Source organism: Mus musculus, chromosome 7, assembly GCF_000001635.26.
Source record: "Mus musculus strain C57BL/6J chromosome 7, GRCm38.p6 C57BL/6J".
In the NCBI taxonomy this organism is placed as follows: domain Eukaryota; kingdom Metazoa; phylum Chordata; class Mammalia; order Rodentia; family Muridae; genus Mus; species Mus musculus.
The window spans coordinates 65,689,831-65,708,713 of record NC_000073.6 but is presented as its reverse complement, the minus strand read 5'-3'; the positions used below and the strand labels follow the sequence as shown (position 1 = coordinate 65,708,713).

The following is an 18,883-nucleotide window of genomic DNA, read 5'->3' as shown; positions in this document are numbered from 1 at the left end:
GAACACTTTCATAGACACACCCAGGGGAGCATTTAGTTAACTTCCTAGGGACTTCTCCATTCATCCAATCAGATCTTCAGTCAAGACCAACCATTGTTGGTCTAACTGCTAGAAATGTTCCTATAGTTCAGGTTGAGTCCATTTCTGAGTTTTTGGACTGCCTTTTGGAGTTTGGGAAATTGAAGTCTCCTTTGGACCTAGCAATAGGTAAAGGTTATTTAAAATAACCCTTTCTTTTATTAATTTATTAAGCTTATTTTCTTAAAAGTTTAGGTATCAAAACCCAGGGCCCTGAGCATGCATCATCTTGAAAATGTTGTATATTACATACTATATATTATATAATTCTATATATTACATATTATATATTTCACAGTACATATTTCATATATTATATCATGAATTAATATATATCCATATATATTTTAAGTGAATAAGTTATATTATATAATGTATGACATATATCATAAAACTTGTATATGTTAAATGTTATATGTAAATATATAATGTATTAATACATATATATATAATATAAGCATGATCTCATACTTGGTATTGCAGGATGTAAAATGGACAAAAAGGCTGTATATTCATCCCAGAGTGTGTTTATTACAGTGAGTTCAAATCCTTGTTCCCTCCATGATGGAAGGACTTCAAGAAAGCCCTATGTTTGTGCCTAGACTTTTGTCACAAGAATATATGTTCCTAACAGAGGGGAATGGTAGAGTCCCTATTCTATGCAAGACCCCAGGCACAAGCCCTAGAACCACAAAACCAAAATTTCAAAACTCATAATTTTATTCTTCAAAAATATTATACAATGTATTTTCATCACATTCATCCCTCCTCCACCTGCCTTCCTTCCTCTTCTCTCTGTCTAAAAACAAGCAAATTAATCATCAAGTCCAGTTTGTATTGTCTGACTACTCTAATATGGGTTCTGCCCTGCAGTGGTTGCGATATCAAGTATCGCTTCATTGAAGAAAACCCCAGTTTCCCTCTCCCAGCAACAACTGAGTGTCAGTAACTCAGCGGCTAGGGCTGAGATTTAAGTTTATGAATTATTTATCAGTTGGACATTTGGGTTGTTTCTACCTTGTTACCATTAGGAATAACATCATGACGACAGGGTCTCACATCCTTTGGACTTACATCTGAAAGTATAATTCCCCAATCGCCATGATCTTCCTATTTTACACTCCTTAGATCTGCCCTGCTGTTTTCCAAGATGGTTGGCTCATCTTCTATCCACAAAAGCAGTATCTGAGGGATGTAATTTCTCCACATTTCACCAGTACTCATTCTTCTTCAAGACAGTCATTTTTGTTCTTGGATGATGTGTATATCTTCATAATAATGTATTAAAACACTCGCTCTCTCACTCCCTCTCCCCATCTCCCCACGAGCACTTTGGTGTTCCATTCAGCATCCTGTGGGCTAACATCTTCAGGCGACGTGGAGACGCGGAAGCAGTAGCTCTACTCCAACATATGGACCCCACCTTACTTATGAGGATCTTCTAACTATCCTGAACCAGGATGCCCGCGCATGTGTTGGGAGTGGCTTTCCTGATTGACAGCTTTTACCCCAGGCTTTGTTTCTGTTTCTGATTTAGCACGGAGACTCCACGGCATCAGCATCTTCGTCCTGGTGTTCACCAGCCCCTGCCCTGGCCTCTTCTCAGCCTGAAGAGAGAAAGATAAAGACATTGCCCCCCTTCTGCAAACTGCTCTATTCCTCTCTGACCTCCTCTCTCTCAAGTCCCTGGAGTTTGCTGACCAGTTTGGTAGTAGCTTTATACTCCTGCATAAATTTTCCCTCTTTCTTGGCCATTTTTGGTCATCCTGTCATCTTTTTTTCTTGTTTGCTGGTCTTTGTCTGCTTGTTTGCATGTTTTGGGGAATGATGTAATGGTTTCCACTATTTTCTGTTTGTCTTTTTATTTAATTTTATTTTATTTTTACGGAGAGATGTTATTATCCAGCTGTTCTCTACCATCATTTAAAAATCTTTTAAAAGCAGATTTACTTAGTATTAATTGTGTGTGCACTAACTGCTGAGCTATCTCTCCAGCACTCATAGCACCTTTTCAATAATGTTAGCAATACCTGCAGATATTCTGTTCCCTCTCAAGACATGCCCAATGGTTCGCGCATCGCTCACCCATTGTGTACCTCACTTATGTTAGGCACCGCTCTTCAACCTTACTGTTTTCACAGAACAGAAACTATGTTACACGTCAGCATGTGTTCACGTCCCACTTTATTATTTTTATAAGAAAACAATGGATTTATAGAAGGTAATTTCAATACCTCGAATTCAAGAACGTGGAGTAAACTTTTCTAGATTATCAGGTCAATGGACCAGGTGTTATGGACCCTCCTTCAGAGGCTCAGGCTTTGAATACTCATTTCCTAACTTGCAGCACTGTTTTGAAGGCTGTGTAGATTTTAGGCTGTGTAACCTAGCTGGCAAAAAGTAGGTGACCAGGGGTCTGTCTTTGAAGGACATACCTGGCTCTGGTTCTAGGCTCTGCTCTCTGCCTCCTGTTTGTACCATGTTAAGAGTCACTGCCTCATACTCCTGCCTCTAAGCAGGCAGCTACTCCTGATGCTACATCTTCCTCACCACGGTGGACTGAAACTTCTGTGGAACCAGGAGCCAAAGCAGGTCTGACCTTCCCGAAGTTGCTGCTGTTAGGTGTTCAGTCACAGTGAGAATAAAAGTAATGTAGAACTGGTACAGAAGAAATGGGGCCACTGGTGGGATGACGGAACCTTGTGTTTGACTTTGGAGTTGGGTTACAGTAGAAACTTGAAAGAGTCTAGAGCTGTGGGCTGTTCCTCCACCTCCACTGCTGTCAAAATCTTGCCACTCAAGGAAGTGGGCCTATCTATAGGAAGTGACTAGTCGTGGGGGCTGAACCCTCATGGATTACAGGAGCTCTAGGGGGACCCTGTTTATGAATAGGATGTGATGACCCAGAAAGACAGTGCCAAGATGAAAGGGGTCCTCAGTGTCTCTAACTCCACCAGCACTTGGATATTAGACTTCCCAACCTCCAGCCCAGCGGACACAGAACCTGAAAGTCACACTCAAACCTGGCACCTGGTTGCCAGCAGGGTTTCGGGGGCTGTGACGCATGGAGCCTCCTCTAGGAGCCTCTGCAAGTACGGGTCTTTCTGTGGGTCCCTTCGGGGCTCATGCATGAGTTCACCACTGTGTTTCAAGACTCATTCTTTGTGAATCTGTTTAAACTGTACTTGAAAGGTTCTGTCTCAGAGCCCAGCGTGTAAGCTTCTGGGTATACTTCCAGCTAATGCCCCACTGCCCCCAAAAGCTACCCCTTCCTGCCAACTTTTTAGTATTTGGGGCATAAGTTCACTCAGGACCCCCTCTACGGAGTGTTGACATTCTCAGCTTTAAAACCTGCTGCTTATCTGAGACCTGGAGGCCACAGGGAGACCAACTGTACAGCATGTTGTTAATTCTTTCTTTCACTATCACGTTTAAGTCAGCAACACCCCCGAGGCACTTCCCTTGCTCCACCTCCGCCATTCAAAAGGGAAAGCCTACAGAGCTTTGTTCATAGTGCTAAGGAAGGGCAGGAAGACAGAGTTGGCGAAAGGGTTACCTCTTGCAAAAGAATATAAAAAGTTACTTTCTACACAAGAACACCTGCTTAACCGTCTCCCAGATAAGAGAAGTCAGCCGACTCTTGGAAAAGCCCACACAGCTGGAAACACTGCTAAACTCAAGCTTGGCAATTTCAGGAAACAGCATTGGAACGTAAGGGGCGCGCCCTCTAGTGGCCAGAACTGGAACTGCTCCCACCTACACCCATGTCTCTAATCAGAGATCCTGGAAGATGAACCATCCTTAAAGAGGCGCAAAACCAATTCTCAACAATAACAGAACTTCTGGGGGAACCATCATCCCTGACCGCAAGCTGTACTACAGAGCAATAGTGATACTGGTACAGAGACAGACAGGTTGATCATGGAATAGAATCGAAGACCCAGACATAAAACCACACACAGACACTCGATCTTTGGCAAAGAAGACAAAAATATACAATGGAAAAAAGAAAGAATCCTCAATAAATGGTCTAACTGGCAGTATGTAGAAAAAAATGAAAATAGATCCATATTTGTCACCTTGTACAAAGCTCAAGTCCAAGTGGATCAAGGAATTCAACATAAAACCAGATACACTGACTCTAATTGAAGAGAAAGTGGGAAAGAGCCTCCAACTCATTGGCATGGGGAAAGGGGGAGGATTTACAAAACAGAACTCCAATGACTCAGGCTCTAAGATCAAGAATTGATAGATGGGACCTCATGAAACTAGAAAGCTCTTTAAGGCAAAGGACACTGTCAGTGGGACAAATTGGCAACCTATAGATTAGGGAAAATTTTCTTCACTAACCCTACATCCGATAGAGGGCTAATATCCAAAACATATAAAGAACTCAAGTTTCCTCCAAACAGTTCTTGCTTATAGAGCTAAACAGAGAATTCACAACAGAGGAATCTCAAATGACTGAGAAGCACTTAAAGAAATGTTCAAAGTCCTTAGTCATCAGGGAAATGCAAATCAAAACGACCCTGAGATTCCACTTTATACCAATCAGAACGGCTAAGATCAAAAACTCAGGTGATAGCACATGTTGGAGAGGATGTGGAGAAAGAGGGACACTCCTCTATTGCTGGTGGGATTGCAAACTGGTACAACCACTCTGGAAATCAATCTGGAGGTTCCTCAGAAAATCAGAAATAGATCTATCTGAAGACCCAGCTATACCACTCTTGGTCATATACTCAAAAGATGCCCCACCATACCATAGGGGCATGATGCTTCAATCCTACTTGGGAGGGAGAAGAAAACAATCACAGGAGGCAAAAGGGGGGGACCTTGGTGGGAGGGAGGGAGGGAGGGAGGGAGGGACCTTGGTGAGAGAGGGGAGGGGAAGAGGGAGTGTAAAAGGGGAACATGATCAGGTGTGGGGTGGTGGGGACAGGAGAGAAGCCCTGAGAGCCAGAAGAATGGATGGAAATATGCAACCTGGGGGTGGGGAGATTGGGGAAACCTCTAGAAAGTAACCGAGTCCTGGGAGGTGAAAGACTCTCAGGACTCAAAGGGAGGGACCTTAGATGAAATGCCCAACTCATTGCATCTACCTCCAGTAGAAAGGCAGGGCATCAACTGGAGGGACGGGGTTGCCATCCCACAGTCAAAAACTCTGACCCAGAATTGTTCCTGTCTAAAAGAACTGCAGGAACAAAAATGAAGAGGAGACTGAGGGAAAGGCGGTCCAGTGACCAGTCCAAGTTGGGATCATCTCAAGGGGAGGCTCAAAGGCCTGACACTCTTACTGATGCTACGTTGTGCTCACAGACAGAAGCCTAGCATGGCTGTCCACTGAGAGGCCCAACAAGCAGCCGACCAAGACAGAAGCGAATACTTAGACCCAACCAAAGGACTGAAGTCGGGGACTTCTGTGGTTGAATTAGGGAAAGAATGGAAGAAGTTGAGAAGGGTGACCCCATAGGAAGACCATCAGTCTCAACTAACCCGAACCCCTGAGATCTCTCAGACACTGAGCCACCAACCAGGCAGCATACATGAGCTGGTTCACATATACAGCAGAGGACTGCCTGGTCTGGCCTCAGTGGGAGAAGATGCATCTAACTCTTGGGAGTTGAGGCTCCAGGGAGTGGGGAGCCCTGGTGGCAGGGAGGGCGGGGGGCGGCGGGGGGTGTGTGTCAGTGGGGCGTGGGAGGGGCATCTTCTTGGAGACAGGGGGAGGAGGAATGGGATGAGAAACTGTGGGCGGGCAGAGTGGGAGGGGGCAATGACTGGATCATACTTTAAGGCAGCCCACACTTAAATCATCTAAAGAAAGGCTTGCCCTCTGGGGTTTCTTTTTCCCTTGGAGACAGGCTTTGTCTCTGCATTCTAGCCTGGAACATACCACGTGGTGGTCCAGGTCATCTTCAAAATTCCTGCAACATACTCCCTGCCTCAGCTTCCTAAGTGCCAAGGAGACAGGCATGAGACGCCGCAGCTGGCTGTCCTGTGCGGTCAGTAGAAATATTCCCCAGAGGTACGCTATGGCTTCTGGATCTAGATGTTGGCTAGCAGTCTTGTGCAGATATTAAATGTAGGACTCAGTTTCAGAACCAACCCTGAGCAAGGCTCCCCTGGACTACACTGTTACTGTCTTTTCTCTTCCATAAAGGCCTACAACAGATCTGGGACCACTCAGAAAACACTTGTCACACAAGGAATTTTTTTTTTAACACTTCCAGTGTGTCTATGATCCAGAGTTCTCACCACCTACCTGTTGAAATGCAGGGATGTGTTGAAAACCAACCTTTTCCTTGTATAAGCAATGACGGCTTTACTCCTGATGGACACTCCGACCCGGAAGGCACCGGGAAGGCAGGCTGCTGAGTAATCCTGTCCTGTAAGCTCACCAAGGTTCAGTACTCCTGCCACTGTTTACATCACTCACAGGACCCACTGGCATCTCCCTTGAGACAGGTCATACCATGAAGGCGTGACATCCCCGACTTACAGATGTGGAAGTCTACGGAGGAACTTTAGCTGGGAGGGTGCCTAGCTGCCCAGCCCCCGTGGCTGAAGCTGAAGGGCTTGAAGGTGGAAGATTAAGTAGCACAGTGGGACGCAGGCAGGCCTTTCTGCCATTTTCTTTTTCTGCCTTTAAGTTTATGTTTTTAGTTCAGCTCCCCCTGCCCCCCTGCCCCAAAGTGATTTCAGGCAAATAAAAAGTTCTGGGTTGTCGTGGTTCAGTGTTCGATTTCTTTATTTTACCTTCATCAAGGCAAGCCAAGTACAGATGCTGTACATTAAAAACATAAATCCCCCTCTCACACCGCATCCATCTCCACACACAGGACTCTACACTGCTCTCTGAAGCACATAACCTCGGCTAAATGTACAAAGAGCCATCCGCTGGTCCCACATAGCCAACTCCAATCAGCAAGACATCGATTAGGGTCCATATTCCCAGGCCGCCAAAGCTGAAGAGCTTGCCGAGGCCTTCTCGCCACTGGCCCAGGTAGAAGCGATCGGCTCCAAACCCCCCAAGGGTGATGCTGCAAAAGAAGAGCAGAGGTCCAATGATGTTGGGTGGTTCCCACCACGTAGGAAAGGGTCTAGGAAGACGGAACCCCTTAACCACACATTCACAACAGGCAAGAAGACTGCTAAGATGAGCAAGGACTCAGCATGTGGGAGGCCTGGAGTTGAGTCTCGATGCAGGGGAGAATAAGGACACACAATTTTCGGCTATGCTGAAACCTAACATTTTCTGTTACAGAAATGAGCCTCCCTGAGGGACCCAGCTTGCCGAGTGCTGTTCTGGAGGCGGGAACTGAGTCTTGAGGCACTTGACATACCTGTCAGACCCAAATCAAGTCACCTAATCTCAGGTACTTCTCCCTAAAGGCTTAGTACTGTGCATGGTTCTTAAAGGTTTCCTTTAATTCTACGATCTAAGACTGCTGGGAAATAACGGAATGGCTCAAAGCAAACCTCACAGCGCCCAGGGGAGGAGCCCGAGTACTGGGGCTAACAAGTACCCACAGCGGCTGACTCTGTTAGCGTCCTACCCCTCCCCAGAGCAGAGCAGTCAGCGCTCAGTATCCAAAGGAAGGTTCATCATCCCAGCCAGCCGAACACAAATGCATCTGTACTGGACAACTACAAACTGTACCTCAGCAAGTGACAAGTATTCACTCAGTGTTTACAGTGGATGGCTTAAGTCAGGTCAGATGACAGAAGGTAGAGGAGTGTATGTATGGGTGTATGTATGCGACGTGCAAGCACTACACTATTTGATAAAAAGGGGACCTGAGTGCCCGGGGTTTTGGTATCTGAGGGGGCCATGGAACCAACAGCGTTTGGAGCAAACCACAGACATCTCCTTAGAGTGAGCACTCTGAATAACCCATGCTGAGTTGCGACAAAAAAAGCTTTCATAATTCCAATCAGTTATTCAGTGCAGTGTATGATGTAAAATGTTGACAAAGTTAGGGCCCATGAGAAGGATGCCATGGGAACTCTATTTCCTTTGCAATTTTCTGTGAGATTAAAATTATTTTAAATTTAGATGAGATATGGCTGGTTCAATAGTACTGGGAGGTTGAGGTACGACTGTACCTCTGTGTACGTCTGTGACCAGGCTGGACTACATAGTAAGTTCCAAGCCAGGCAGAACTACACGGCAAGAAGCTATCTCAAGAAGCAATGTGAACAAATGGAGAGACTTGAATGAAGGTCAGTTGTTAGCTTCCACTGAATCACTGCAGCAAAGCCCTGTCCCTTGGGTTCCTCTTTCATTTTTCAATTCTGCCCCTTCCCAGGCAGGGTCCTTCCCTTTCCTCAAGCCCAGATCCTTCTACAGAAGCAATGCTGCCACCCAGGGGACCTCTGGCAAGGCCCGGAGAGATTCTATCAGAACTGGGTGTCCCCCAAGACAAAGAATTTGGCTCCAAAGGTCAACAGTAAGAGGAGGAGCAGCCCCGCCCACCCCAGCATCACCCACTGCAGGCCTCAGGTCTGGGCCAGAGCTAAGACTTCAGCTGTCAACAGCCTAACTTTTCACCACTCATTTGACTGGAGTCCCTTCTGGTTTCTCCTTTCGCGGGAAGAGGGGGTACGATTCTTTTAGACACTGCTGGAAATTTTAATAATACGTGAGTGCATTTTCTTTCCTTTTGTGCATGTAGTACACAGTATGTGTGACAGTGGGGGCCAGAGGCTAACCTGGGGTATCTGGCTCTGTTACTAATCACCTAACCACTTGACTGCACCTGAAGCTCCACTGAATCCCTGGGAGCCAGCACTGCTGCAGGAGGTGCTGGGACTGCTCGTGCAGCAAGCACTCTACACACTCAACCCTCATTTTTATGTAGAGTTACAGGTATACAGTTAGACAGCACAATTACAGGCAGTTTAAATGTTTTTCTTGGGCCAGGAAGATGGCTCAGTAGGTGCAGGTGCTTGCATCGAAGCCTGGTGCCTGAGTCTCATCCCCAGAACCCAAGCAGAAGGGGAAGGAGAGAACTGACTCCACAAAATTGTCCTCTGGCCTCCACATGTGTGCTGGACAGGCAGGCAGACAGACAGACAGACACACACGGCAAAACAAAAATGTTTAAATTAAGTGCTTTAATTTTATTTTTTTCTAATTTTCAGTGAGCACATTACTAGTCTCTGCAATAAATGACTTAAAATATTCATTATTAGACTGTTTTAAACAGTATTTTAGTCATTCAGGTGGGCTTGGGTGTGAAACCCTGGCTGTTTCTAACAACATGTTAACACTAATCCCAGCATGTCAGTCACACCTCGGAAGAGAAGCTAGCAAGGCTCAGTCCCTGAGTTCCATCTCATCTCACATCTGTCTCTTAGCATCTACTAACGAAAGCAGGATACTCAGACGGAGACGAGCCTGGCTGAGCTCCCACTGACCCCACGAACCCCAGGAGCATCTAAACTAAGGAGGGTCAAGTGTACCTGAGAGCCAGGGCTGTCGACCACTTGTAGCCACCTGTCCAGTTGCAGTACAGCAGCTTAGGGAAAGTCCGGTTGCCTTCCAAAAAAAGGGAACATTTTACACTGAAACGCAGGCTAATAAAATATTCTCAGAGACCACTTATGAACAATGGGCTTGGAATTTAAAAGTTATCTCTCTTTACAAAAACATTTGCAACAGCAAACTCTTGCCATTTATAAGATGGATGTAGAGCTTATGTTGTTAACTTAGGGCTAACCACATGGAGAGAAATAAAAAACTGAATCTACCTTATATTATCTAACAAAAATGAATTCCACAAGGATTATAAACCTAAATATGAAAAGCCAAATGTGGTTCTTAAAAGAGAATGCCTTTTATCTTTATAACCCCACAATAAGAAAACAATAAAATCCCATGATAACGGGGCTGGCTCTGAAAGTAACTTAGCTTCTTGGCACTAACTGTGTTGACTGGAGAAAAAGGCTTGAGGATAAGCACTTCCCATGCACGCAGGAGAACCAGAGTCTAGATCTCCAGATGTCATGGAGAAGCTGGGCAGACATGCTACGCAGGCACGGAGGAGGCAGGGACAGGAAAGTTCCCAGCCAGCTGACCAGCGAGAGCGGGAATGGGGGAGCTCTGAGCTCAGTGAGAGATCAAGGGAGGCACCCGACACAAATTTCAGGCCCCCACAAGGGCCAGCACACATCTCCAACCCCACTCCCCCCCCCCCGCACCCCCCACACTCATCATCAGACAGAGATCTTCCACAGAAGGTAGAGTTAGCAGCTAGGGCGACTGAAGGTTGCTATAAGCAACATAAATAACTCCTGTCAATAAAAAGACAGTGGCTGCCAGAGAAGAGCTGGGCCATCAAGGGCAGTGTGCACTATCCACTGCTGGGGACATTCATGAAGACAGCCATTCCAGAAGACAAAGCTAAGGGGCAGGTATCTTCCTGAAAGGAAGCAGAGAATAAAATCCAGATGGCAAGTCACCTCTGTGAGGCCAGAGCAAGGGGAGGAAAGCAAGCGATGCCCCAGGTGGGTCCAGGGCCATCAGTGTCGCTGGAAGCTAGTCTGAGTGAGGCCACCTTGTCTTGTAGACCTGCGGCAGTGCTCTTGTTTATCACAGATTATGGTGAACGTAGGAGAACCAAGGGTCTTTCTGAGAACTGATATATTTGGTTTATTGATTACAAGTCAATAAATGTAGTTCTCAAGTGTGGCTAAGGGCTCCCGAGTAAGCTCAGAAAAGACAAGTTTTCTCACAGCTCCCTCACGCTCCGTTCCTTACCCAGGCAGTGAATGTGGTCACGCACGGTGCAGTTGGCGAAATAGCGCTGCCGAGGGCAAGCCACGGTCATGCAGGTGGTGGAATTTGAACACTCGTAGTCTGTTTCAGGAAGCTGCCAGCAAAACCTGCAAGTCATGTTGATGACGAAGTTCCTCTGGGGTTTGAGGTCTTGATCCTAGGACCAAAGCACAAACTCAATCAGTTACAAGATGGCAGCTCGTTATGATATCAACAGACCCAGATTTCTGAAACACTGTATTTAGGGCCTAGCAGTTCATATAGGAAGAAGGCTCGTATGTAGCATCGAGGGGAAAAAAAATCTATACAGTTTACCTAAAGGAAAAAGGCTATGGACTGGGCATGCTGGTGCACGCCTAACCCCTGGGAGGCAGGGGCGGGTGGAGCTCTGAGTTTGAAGCCAGCCTGGTCTATCTATGTAGGGAGTTTCAGGACAGCCAAAGCTGCAAGGAGAAACCCTGTATCAAAAAAACAAAACAAAAACAAAAACAAAACCGAAGGGTTTTTCAGAGTGGTATTTCATTGTGACTTTTGTTAGCTTTTTAATAATGAGTGTTCATATTTTTGCAAAATATAAAAGGGGGGCTGGAGAAACGGCTCAGTGGTTAAGAACTGACTGCAGATAGGGTCCCAGTGCTGAGAGCGGGGAGAGGATAAGAGCTCCCACCCCTAACCAAAAAACTATCTGCAACTGGTGCCCATCTGCCAAGAAGAAACTGCTTTTCTCTAATGGAGTCTCCTGGGGTTATAACTACACTCAGGGTAGCTTACACGCCCAGGAGCAGGTGACAGCCGGCACAAAGTGAACTCTAGAGTAGTTCTCTAGACTTTTGTCTCAGAGAGCTTTGTTTGGGCGTATTTTTTTCTTGTCTTATTGGTCTTTTGTGTATAGTCTCGTTTCCAATTGTGTGTGTGAGAGTGTGTGTGTGTGGGTGTGGGTGTGGGTGTGGGTGTGTGTTTCTTGGGTTTTGGTTTTTTAAAGAGAGACAAGGGTGTGAGCTGGGTGGGTAGAGAGGTGGGGAGGGTCTGAGAGAGGGGGAAGCATGACCAGAGTATACTGTAAGAAAAGCATTTTTTTTCCCCAATAAAAAAGGACCTCCCTAACTAAGAGTTAAAGAACCCAAGTTTCATTCCCAGTACCCACAACTACCTCTAGCTCCAGGTGTAGGGAGATCTGGTTAGATGCCCTCTTCTGGTTACCAGAGGTACCACATGTATGAGGCAAATACATGCACGTGGTAGATATATGCAGGCAAAACACACATACACTTTGGGGGGTGGGGGGAATGTGTGCTTTCTACCTCATTCTACCTCAGGGCTCAGAAGAACCACACGGCATGTACAGCTCTGAGTCCTGCCATCAGGTGGCTCTCAGTTAGACTGCATTCTGGTTGGCCTGTTAAGTGCTCATGAACTTTACCGAACCCATCTTTCCACCATGAAGAAAGAGACTGAATAGAAAGAAGAAAAACCTTCGGAGACATGGGAAGGGACGAAGTCCCTACCCTGGAAGCTAGTCTATAGTTCCTGCTAGCTGACAGTTAAAAACTTCAAGTCAACTCATAAAGCTAACCCTGCCCATAGAAGCAGTGCTTCCTTCCCTAAAGACAAGGCAGAGTGCTCAGGGTCAGAGTGTCTGGAGCCTTGCCTGCTCCTGTGTTAGGATTCCACAGCTCTAAATCGCATGTTCCAACCAGCTGCACACTTTCATTTGGAAGGCTATGCTTTAAGAAAACTAAGTAAACCAGATCAGACTTTTCATTAAAATTGAAATCAGAAGAATCTTTAAATCTTGTTTAAATTACAGCCTCCATGGCCTGTCAACTTAGGAAGTTACAGAATCACATACACAGCCACCGCGAAGGCACCGAAGTGCAACCCGAAGGAAACAAGCAGCCTTGTCTTGGGAGCGTGTACTGTCCTTCTCTTACGGCTTGCTTTCTTTCTCAACACCCTTTTTTTCCTTTCCTTTCCTTTTCTTTTCTTTTTTTTTTTTTTTTTTTTTTTTTTGAGACAGGGTTTCTCTGTGTAGCCCTGGCTGTCCTGGAACTCACTCTGTAGACCAGGCTGGCCTCGAACTCAGAAATCCGCCTGCCTCTGCCTCCCAAGTGCTGGAATTAAAGGTGTGCGCCACCACACCCGGCGCCAGCAAGGTCTTAAGGTCCTCCTGAACCCGCCTCTGGGATACAGGTGCACGCAGCCACGCCTAAGGTTTTACCCTGGTGCTAGGGACCCAAGCACTGGCCTTCATCTGTGCACAGACTGTTCTCACCCCAAGATTTTCATGTTTGGAAAAAAAAATTAGCAGTGAGTCAGAGGTTGTTGAGGGCAGGGCCTCGTATATACTAAGCATATGTTTTACCGCTGAGATATACTCCTAGAACCAAATGCAAGATTTAAAAATACTTTCCAGTGCAGTTATAAAAGACCACAGTGAAATCATTACATCATAGCGCTGACCAGTAGAGGCTACGCTTTTAATGTTATGATGCATGCCGTTGGGAAAAGTGAACTACAATACTTACGACACAGGTAACAGAGGGCTTCACTGTGCAGTCGAACGTGACAGGCTTCCCGTAAGTGCAGGAGACATTGGTCGCACATTCTATACAGTCTGCAGGAAGTCTGCTACACAAACCATTGCTTGGACACTTCGTCATGTAAGGAGGGATTTCAGTACTTTCTGTGAGGTGAGAGAACAGCTGATTCTCTACGGATGGTGAGCAAAAGAACAGTGAAAGGCAATTTTCAATGGTGGCGAGATCAATCAGCAAGGACACATGTGCTAGAATGCAAACAGCTTGGAGTTGGGGTCAGTGACACCTGCAATCTAAGAGGGTTTCTGTCACCAGCTGGCTGTGACCTGCTAACTGGTGTGATTAGTAAAACGTCTCTCCTTCCTGCTTCCCACATGGCCATGAAAACTATAAGTGCTCATTGAGAGACAATGTGGGCCCAGGTCAGACCCAAGAGCTATTAGCACAGAGGACAAACTAAAGCTTGGATAAGGCAGAGTCTATGCAAAATACCAGAGGACATGTTGGACAGAACTGGAACCAGAACACACAGCTCTCCAAATCCAATCCAATGTCCTTTCCAGCAAAAGTTACTGATGGAAAAATGAAGCCCGGACACGCCCCCTTCGGCGCGCCCCCACCACAAAAATGACAACACCCTCAGCCCTCCAATTCTAGAAAATACTGGTGTTAGTATATACGTCGAAATAAAAATCTGTGAAATGCCTCTGCCAGTTTCAAGTCCAATCCCTGAAATAATAGGACTCCAAACAGATGAACCTAAAGAGCTAGCGGACAGTTAGCAAAACAGGAATACTTGGAAGTGACATGAAGTGGCTAACGCTATAAATACCATTTCCCACTATTGTTCCTATCTCCATGTGGCCCGAGGTTGGAAGGTTCAAATCACAAGGCTGAAAAGGCCTTAAATCAAGATAACTACAGTGGCTGCAAAGGTGAGGAAACAAAGATCCCTCAAAGCCCGATCTCACCCGGATTATCCTCCAGGTATCTATCCAACCTTCTTAACCCAGCACATCATATAACATTAGGGAAGCATTGTAGAGTTCGGTGTTTGGTTGGTTGGTTTTTAACTCAAGGGAAAACAGTACTGGCTAAAGAACTGGAAGAGAGTGGAAAATAAAAAATAAACAGAAACGAAGAGTCCTGTAAGGCTGGATGAAGAGGTAAGTCATAGATTTCAAAAAGACCAAAACTGTCTACTGAAAGCGGCTGTCTGCCCTTAATTTACATATCTAAACAACACCACATCTAACAGCCAAAACCAAAAGGCGACTTCTTATACTAAAGAAACCTGTATCGAAAACAAAGGGGGGCGGGCAACTACTCCTTATAAATATGCACATTTACTAGAATAGAAAACGTCTAGTACCTGCTGCCCTGGGAACTACAGAGAATGTACGTGTTGGGCCCGGATCCTTTATTGCCTGAGCCAGCGGCTGCGAATGCTCTAAATTTAAGGATCCTACAATTAGAAAGGCATGTTATCATGGGATAGGATACCCTTGGTTTGTGTGCTTAACAGGTAGGGGCTGCACTGGGCATCTACGGCTCAAGAAACGGAAATGACGGGGTCGACTGGGGTTCTGGGCTACCGACTCAGGGAACACCGGTTTTCGGGGCGGGCTGGAGCGCAGTGCTGCGGCCTCGGGCTGCGGCGCCCAGGCGTCGGTCGCCGGCCTCCTGCGGCTCCGGGGACCCCCTTGCCACCAGCTCACCCGGTGCGGCCCCCAGCCTTGAACTCACCATCTCCCGACAGAATGTAGCACTGGGACAGGAAAAGCAGCACGCGGGACAGGTGGCGGACAGACCGCAGCGGCTCGGCCGCAGCCTCCATTTTTGTCGCTGCGCGTGCGCACTTCCGGGCCAGGAGGCGGGGCTGTGGTGGGGGCGCGCCGAAGGGGGCGTGTCCGGGCGCGGCCCGCAGGCGCACTGCTGCGGGGCGCCGCCGGCGGGTGTCATTGCTTCCCAGCTCGGAGGTTGGGTGGTCTCCTTGTCGCCGTGCTCTGAGTGCTGTTGGCCAAGGGAAATGAATGAAACTGGGGACCCGCAGCAGCAGGAAGTAGCTCGGACCAGAATAGCCCCTCACTGCCTTTGAAGAGATGCCCTTCTCTTTCCATTGGGAGTCTGGGAAACGGTTGTGATGCGATGTGGTTAGCCCATTTTAGTTCCGCTGACCCATGAAGCCAGGGAAGCAGCTCCAAGAGTCCCATGCACCAGGACCCAGGGCTCCTGCCTTAGGTTTTACCACAGCCTGTTGGGGGACACGCGGAGTTTAGAGTTCCTCTGAGACTGGAAAAACAGGTTAGGTCTCAGGGCCTGGGACAAGAGCCAAGTGTGTGGAATTTTCACGTAGGAGCAGAGTCCAACCCCAAACTGGCCAGGAGAGCAACCTCGAGGAGGGGGAGCTGCTCTCTGCAACCTACGTTGTTTCTATGGCATATACTTCAGGAAGCATGCTGTTGGTATGTCTCTCTCTGTTGACTTGCACTTTGGGGTCCCCAAATTCCCACTTGCACATCTGATAAGTGAAAAAGTACATGAAATGGTGTTCGGCGCACAACAATCCTGCAGTAAATGTTAGCTTTAAAAATGGTTACAATTCGCACCCTACACCCTCACACTGGTTTCATCTATGATGCTTCACTCTTCATGTTCAGGAGAATCAATAATATATCAAAGACTGATGCTTCTCTGCATCTAATTTGAATTCTGCTGCACCTAGTGAAATAAATCTGTAACTAATTTCTCTTTGGCATAACGGTATTTTAATTAAGTGCCAAGACAATAAGGTTGAAATCGGAACTACAGGGTCTGGAGAGCTGAGTCGGCAGTTAGGAGCACTGGCTGCTCTTCCAGAGGACCTAGATTTGATTCCCTGCACCCACCTGCGGCTCACAATCACCCAGAACTACAGTTCCAGGAATCTGGCACCCTCTTCTGACCTCTATAAGCACAAGACACTCTTGCAGTGCCCAGACAACAGACAAAATACCCATGCACACAAAATAAAAATAATTTAAATATATCAGAAATGCAGTCCAGAGGCACAGACAGGCAAATCTCAGTGAGTTCTAGGCCAGCCAGAACTACATCGTGAAACCCAGTCTTGATTTAAAAAAAAAAAAATCAGAAATATACTCGATTCAACATACAAGTGAAACACCCCAGGAAAGCAGTGGTTCAACTCCAGGCAAGCGTCCAACAATGGAACATACCGAGGCTCTAGAAACACCATGTGATGCATTTTATTTAGGACTTTAGTGTTTCTAAAGATAAATATAATGAATTATGATTAGAAGCATTAAAACTGTAACTCTTAACTCACAATGCAAATAACAGATTGTACAAAATCTCTTTGAGGTTTCATAGTCCTTTGCCACTAACAGGATATTAGTACTTCTCTTATGATTGCACACTAAATGAAATAGCAATTCCAGCTTTGGGCATGAGTTTCAGTGTGAACTTTAGTAAAGCAGCCATAAAAATACCTGAGATGTGTGTATTAGAAAATAAGACATCTCCCCTCCATGTTACAAAAGGGCCATGGGCTTTTATTGAAAGCCTATTCCTGTCATTGTTGGGTGAGAGGTGGTGGCTGCTGGGGATGGAGCTCAGGCCTCATACATGCAACGCGGATGCTCTGGTCACGAAGCTACAGCCCCCAGGCTGGAAGCACATCTTTTGAGAAAGAAACAAAGCATGATTTCTGATAATTCTCGCTAGTGTTCCCCTCTTTGAATGGACACCATTTTATCACTGAGGTCTCTGGAGTCTTGATAGCTTGCAAATTTCTCCAGCTTCTCCTATTTAGTCTCAGAACACAACAAATTAAAATTTTGTTTATATCAAATAATCACTTTTCCTTCTTAGGTTGAACTCATTAGAGCCCTACAAGTGGCCCTAGGGTTCTTAGAAGTACTAATATCTTAAGTGACAGGGAAAATACATTTCAGAAGTCAAAACAAGGTTATATAGAAGCCCAAGGAGAAGCCTTCAGAAGTCTTCCTCGGCATTTAGCGTACGTGATTTTTTGAGGTTCTTCAATTTTTCAATGACGGAAGCTATTGATATTTCTCCATGAATTTTGTTGTCTCTTGTTCGAACATTTACTGCATTGTTGATCTTTTCCTTTTCGCCAACCACTGTAGAAATGAAAGAGAAATAAACATTTTTAAATGAGTGATTTACCTGCCATAAGTTAACGTCATTTGATACACACCCGAGTTTCTCCTCAATACTGCTTACTGAATTCCAGTCTCATGAGCATGATTGAGGGGAAGGGTGGCGTCTGAGCCCCTCTCCTATCCACTTCAGAGCACACTACTAAGGTCTTGGAACACAAATTGGAAGGGAACTTTTTTAACAGACACCTGATTCTTCCTATACTCTTTGATGACTAAGGAAATACCACGTGCCTGGATCCAAGCAAGCCAACCAGAATTTTGTAGGATGTGGGGAAAGCCTGTTCTCTCTCGTACTGTGAGAAGAGGTGGGAACCTGCATCCGTGTTTCTTCCCATACAGAAAGAAGAAACAAGTGGAATTAAGATATTCCAAAGGATCAGAGCAAAACAGGAAGCAAACAGAGACGAGGTCCTGGTGAGGCTGAGTCCCTGGTCACTCTCTCAATAGCTTGGCTATTAATCCAACTTCTCAGGTCACCAGTCACCCTAGCACCTTCCAATAAGCTAACGTGAGGTTTGTTTCTATCATAACAGAAAGCCTGACTGACACATGTCACTTCCTTCCGCAGGCAGACCTTACCAGCGATCAGCTGCTGACAGAACGGCTCTGGCTTTGCTCCCTTTTCCTTCCCACTACAGACCCTTTCTACTTGTGGGATGTGATCAGGCCAGACCTGCAGACATGTCGATAGCAGTTTCTCCTGATTCTATTGTTAACTTTCAATTTTTTTTTTGAGCCAAATTGTTGGACTTTGGACCTAATTATTCACAAAACCAAAGGGGAGCCTCTGGGTTTTACATCAAGCTGGGGCCAAAGCAGTGCAGTTCCACTGAAGAAGTCATCCTGGTGTTTGTCTCCACTTGGGCTTGAATGTTAAGTGTTGCCAGTGACGCTGCACCACGGACTCCATGTGGAGCTCTGGGATCTGCCTTGCGCACCACATTTCAACAGTCAACTCGTGATACCTAGTTACACCACATTCCTCCTTTCTATGGCCTTTGTGTAAACCCCCAAGCCAAGCATTGAAAAAAATGAGCTTAAATTACCCAAAATGAAATTATACTGAGCCAGCTGTGCATTCCGTATTTTCTTATTTAGTGTACAACTGTCATCTAAGTCCACATCGGCCATGAAGCCTTCTTCGAAGCATTCCTTGGACACCTAGAAGAAAGTGGGGTGTTTTTGTCATTACACCATGTAACCAGCAGCCCTGTTCCCATCTTCTGATACTGATAGCTCCGTATAGCTCCTGCCATTTTGTTCAGAGTTGGTCAGAAGGCATGGAAGGGAGGGCTTAT

At 46.1% G+C, this 18,883-nt stretch overlaps 2 protein-coding genes and 1 long non-coding RNA gene across 4 annotated transcripts in view; 1 reads left to right on the top strand and 2 right to left on the bottom strand.

Annotated features, from left to right (window-relative positions):
• Window positions 1-6,800: 6,800 nt before the first annotated feature.
• On the bottom strand, window positions 6,801-15,297 carry Tm2d3 (TM2 domain containing 3). 2 transcript variants are annotated; one of them, NM_178056.3, is made up of 6 exons: window positions 15,145-15,297; window positions 14,771-14,863; window positions 13,387-13,571; window positions 10,844-11,018; window positions 9,547-9,622; window positions 6,801-7,121 (listed from the first exon to the last, which is right to left on the bottom strand). In NM_178056.3, the coding sequence occupies exons 1-6, from the start codon at window positions 15,233-15,235 to the stop codon at window positions 6,956-6,958; spliced, it is 786 nt and encodes a 261-aa protein (NP_835157.1). In that variant the 5' UTR covers window positions 15,236-15,297; the 3' UTR covers window positions 6,801-6,955. The 2 variants fall into 2 exon arrangements, with proteins under 2 accessions (NP_835157.1, NP_081071.1); NM_026795.3 differs by lacking the exon at window positions 14,771-14,863.
• Gm33234 lies at window positions 15,272-18,655 on the top strand. The gene is made up of 2 exons (XR_391545.3): window positions 15,272-15,863; window positions 18,154-18,655. It is a non-coding gene; the product is annotated as a predicted gene, 33234 (long non-coding RNA).
• The window catches only part of Tarsl2 (threonyl-tRNA synthetase-like 2), a 47,196-nt gene continuing 44,933 nt past the window's right edge, over window positions 16,621-18,883 (bottom strand). Inside the window, exons 18-19 of the mRNA NM_172310.2 lie at window positions 18,632-18,746; window positions 16,621-17,543 (exon numbers count right to left, since the gene is read on the bottom strand). Of these exons, the coding sequence (NP_758514.2) occupies window positions 17,395-17,543; window positions 18,632-18,746 (264 nt within the window). The 3' untranslated portion in view covers window positions 16,621-17,394. The remainder of the gene's footprint in view (window positions 17,544-18,631; window positions 18,747-18,883) is intronic.